The 4,555-nt window shown below is 42.4% G+C and overlaps 1 protein-coding gene across 1 annotated transcript; it reads left to right on the top strand.

Annotated features, from left to right (window-relative positions):
* Window positions 1-452: 452 nt before the first annotated feature.
* Window positions 453-1,454, top strand: LOC122732941 (glyceraldehyde-3-phosphate dehydrogenase-like). Its single transcript, XM_043973380.1, has one exon. The coding sequence runs from the start codon at window positions 453-455 to the stop codon at window positions 1,452-1,454; it is 1,002 nt and encodes a 333-aa protein (XP_043829315.1).
* The last annotated feature ends 3,101 nt before the right edge of the window (window positions 1,455-4,555 follow it).

Raw genomic sequence — 4,555 nt, 5'->3', positions numbered from 1 at the left:
AGAAATATGTTTAATGTTATTATACATATATAACCTATATCAGATTACTTGCTGTCTTGGGGAGGGGTGAGGGAGGAGAGGGAGGGAGAAAAATTTGAAACTAAAAATGTTATAAAAACAAATATTGAAAACTATCTCTACATGTAACTGGAAAATAATAAAACACTTTTATAATTTAAAAAAAAGATAATCTCTGAAGTTCCTTCTAGGAATTTATGACCACAGCATCATATGTTGTATTTTGACTACTGTGATATGCCGAATTAAATCTGTTTTAAAACTTGGTTCAGTTTTATGTTTAAATGTTGCTTATACAAATGTTGAAAAGTATCTTTACATGTAACTAGAAAAAAATAAAATAATTTTATGATTAAAAAATGGTTGCTTATAAATAAAGTGTTGTCTCTCTACTTCTCTCCCTAGCTCACTGCCAGAAGTGTTCCCAAAGCAGGATGGTGAGGGTTGGAATCAATGGATTTGGCCGTATTGGGCGTCTCGTAACCAGGGCTGCATTTCAAACAGGCAAAGTCGATATTGTGGCCATTAATGATCCTTTTGTTGATATAAACTACATGGTTTACCTGTTCAAGTATGATTCCACTCATGGAAAATTTCAGGGCTCTGTCAGGGCTGACTATGACAGACTGGTGATAAATGGAAGATCTATTGCTGTTTCCCAGGAAAAGGATCCCGCCAATATCAAATGGGGAAACGCTGGTGCTGAATATGTCATAGAATCTAGCGGTGCCTTTACCACCTTGGAGAAGGCAGGGGCGCACCTGAAGGGAGGCTGCAGACGAGTTGTCATCTCTGCCCCTTCAGACGATGTCCCTATGTTTGTGATGGGGGTAAACCATGAGACTTACAATAATTCCTATACAATAGTTAGCAATGCCTCGTGTACTACCAACTGTCTGGCCCCTCTAGCCAAGGTCCTCCATGAAAACTTTGGCATTGTAGAAGGACTCATGACAACCATCCATGCCACTACTGCTTCCCAGAAGACTGTAGATGGTCCTAGTGGCAAAGCGTGGCGTGATGGCCGAGGAGCTGGCCAGAACATCATTCCCGCTTCCACGGGGGCTGCCAAGGCTGTGGGCAAAGTCATCCCTGCACTTAATGGCAAACTCACTGGCATGGCTTTTCGAGTCCCTGTTTCCAACGTGTCGGTTGTGGACCTGACCTGCCGCCTGGAGAGACCTGCCAAATACGATGATATCAAGAGGGTTATGAGACAAGCATCTGAGGGACAAATGAGAAATATCCTGGGCTACACAGAGGACCAAGTTGTATCTTCTGATTTCATGGGTGACATCAACTCTTCCACTTTTGATGCTGAAGCGGGTATTTCCCTCAATGACTATTTTGTGAAAGTCATTGCCTGGTATGATAATGAATTCGGTTATAGTAACCGTGTGTTAGATCTCATTGTCTATATGTCCTCCAGGGAATAATACAAGGAAGCTGTGGATTTTTAAGTTAAAACAGAAGTGTTCTGCAGCCTAGGTATTCCTATGCTAAATTTACTTGCCTACAACTACAGTTCTCACTCCAAGGTAGTCCTCCCTGGTTTAATAGATGGGAGAAGCTTTGAGTCCTGTGTACTTTACCATCAATAAAGTCAGCGCTGTACCCATTGAAATATTTTTTCTTTTTTTCTGTTCTGCCCAGAAAAGGTTCTAGGTAAAATTTTGCCCTCCCCAAAAAACAAACAATATTCATTTTCTCTTTCCCCCTTCATTCTGTTCTATGGCCTGCATTTACCTACCTTTTAGAATATCTTATTTTCAATGTCTTCTCCCCATTCCATTCTCCCATACCCCCTTTTCTAGCATAAAAATCTGGTTTTGGAACTTCATTTACATTGGGGTCTAAATGGTTAATAATAGCTCCATTCATATCCCTGGTACTCTTTAAATTTTAACCTAGATCAGAGTCTTAAGCCAAAAGGAATAAAACAGTAATCTGTGACATTTGGGACATCTCACTTGTGCTAGCCTATTAGGGCAGATTAGTCAATGACTCAATGAGAACTATGCTTACAGTTTGCCAAGATATACTAGGTACTGGGCAGTACAAAGACAAAAATAGACAGTTCTTTCCCTCAAGAAGCTTATATTCTGTCAGAGGAAATATTGTCAGACACATAAATAAAATAGGTAAAGTAATTACAGAGTGAGATTATGAGAGGGAAGGCCCAGGTAGCTGGAGGTTCATAATCTTCTCCAATTGCTTGATTTCACACCTTTACAAGATGTCAGGCTAATAACTAGTTCTAGCTATCATGCACAATATTTTTATGAATAATTTCTGAGAAACAATAGTCTGGATCTACAATATATAATACAATTCATTTGAAAAATAGTACAATTTATTAAGAGTCATCAACATTTCTAATTGCTTTGAAGCGGAGTGGTATGTATAAACAAAAAAGTGGCTTTAAAGTCAAGAAGATGTAGGTTCAAGTCTACCATAGACTCTTTTCGTGACCCTGGAAAAGTCACTTGATCCTTCAACACTCCAGGCAACTTTCTAAGGCTTCTTTGCAGACAAGATTTCAACCTGCATTAGTAAAGTGGGATTTTTGCTCTTGGAGTTCCTATATCAATGAAATCATATGTCTAGTTGGTATTCCTAAGGGAACTCTGGCCTCTTCTTAAGTGCCAACTAAAACCACAAGGAAGCTTTGCCAGAGCCCTCTTAATTCTATAGACTTCCCTCTGTTCATTATTTCCTGTTTATCCTATATGTCACTTATCTGGCATATATTTGTTTGAATATTCACTCCCCAACTAGATTGTAAGCTCATTGAGGGCAGGGACTATCTTTTACCTCTCTTAGTATACTTGGCCCTAACACATAGCAGATGCTTAACAAATGTTTATGGATTTTTTTATTATTCTCACTAACTCTTTCATTTTACAAAGGAGGAATTGAAGCCACAAAGTTAGTGACCTATATGCAAGGTTACTAGACAAGGTCCTTTCATCTCTCACTAAAACTGAGACTGAGATGAAGACCAAATCCCTGAGACTTTCACACAATTAAAGTTGAAAAGGCCCTTGAAGATCACCTTGGGTAACACTATCATTTTACAAAGGAAGAGACAGCTTAGTAGCATGGCACATAGACTGAAATGGAAGCTTCCGGGTTCCTACTCTAGCATTCTTTGACCAGGATGTTGAGATATGGCCTTTCTCAGGGATACAGGACTTTCTGGAGTAGTTCTTCCTGATTTTGTACCTAAGGATAAGCAGCTGATAGTCATGGAGAATGGAGTTTGGGAGTGGGAAAGGAGGAAGCTTCATCCCTTACTGGCTTACTCTAGCCCTTAGTTCATCCCAATACTTCCATGGAAACAGTCTGTGTGTAGCTGGGGCAAAGATCCCAGTGAAATAACAGGTTTTTGAGATCTTGGAAAGAGAAGACTATCAGGGAATACATGACCCTCCAGCAGGGGCTCAGAGACTAGGTCTTTCCTCTGCCTTGTCTTTTCCAAAGTAGAACACTTCCCCCACACCTGTGTACACACACACACACACACACACACACACACACACACACCTCTGAACCATGTAGTCAGGGTGGAACACTTTAGTCCCTGATTGACAGGGCATGTAGTAAGGTGCACCCTGAGGGGCATTACTGATATACTGAAAGGACAGGATCTTTGGACCGGGATGCCTATACCCTGAGCCTCCCTCTCCCAACCCCTAGGCAGGTCCAAAGTTTTATCTCACCAATTCTGGCCTCACTTCTGCTCCTCTCTACACCATCTCCAAAACCCAAGTGACAATTAAGCCTCTCCTCATTCCAACTGTGGAAATGTATTTTGACTTGGGGATGCTACCTTTAGGCTGAGATTAGAAAGCCTTAGGCCCTCAGGGTCTCTTCTGTGTGGGAGGGGCTGGTGCCCCTTCCCCTCTGCTTCAGCTGAGCCAAAAAGCCCCGTGGGCTGTACAAGATGCCAGGTCAGACAGCTGCGGGGAGGGAGCACTAGCTCCCTCCACCCTGAGCAGAGCTATCTGAGAGATCCTGGGCTCGTCCAGCCAGGCTCCAGCGTAGCCTGTGCTGAGGCATGGGATACTCGAGCATCCCCCCAGCCCCAGCTGCAGCCCTGACTGGCAGATTAGCTTGGTGTGTGGGTGCAAAAAGCCCTGAGATTTGAGTGGAGAAAACAACAATATATAGAGACCTGGGAGTTAGAGAGAGAAGGGGGCTAACAGGATAAGGCAAGAGGTGGCTACGACCCTTATTGTATTAAAAAGGTTCCAGGGAGGGGCAGCTAGGTGGCGCAGTGGACAGAGCACCTGCCCTGGAGTCAGGAGTGCCTGAGTTCAAATCTGGCCTCAGACACTTAACACTTATTAGATGTGTGACCCTAGGCAAGTCACTTAACCCCAATTGCCTCATTAAAAAAAAAAAAAAAAAAGGTTCCAGGGGCAGCTGGTGGAAGCACTGGAATGGGATCGCAGTCAGGTTGTACATTTTATTTCCCTGAACTCTTAATTTTAAATAGTATCTCTGGGGGCAGCTAGGTGGCGCAGTGAATAAA

This window comes from Dromiciops gliroides, chromosome 6, assembly GCF_019393635.1.
Source record: "Dromiciops gliroides isolate mDroGli1 chromosome 6, mDroGli1.pri, whole genome shotgun sequence".
NCBI lineage: Eukaryota > Metazoa > Chordata > Mammalia > Microbiotheria > Microbiotheriidae > Dromiciops > Dromiciops gliroides.
The sequence above is the reverse complement of the archived record's forward strand: the minus strand, read 5'-3'. Positions and strand labels throughout refer to the sequence as shown.

Excerpts from the sequence above, each read along its gene's own strand:
- LOC122732941 (XM_043973380.1), top strand. The coding sequence starts at position 453 with ATGGTGAGGGTTGGAATCAATGGATTTGGCCGTATTGGGCGTCTCGTA.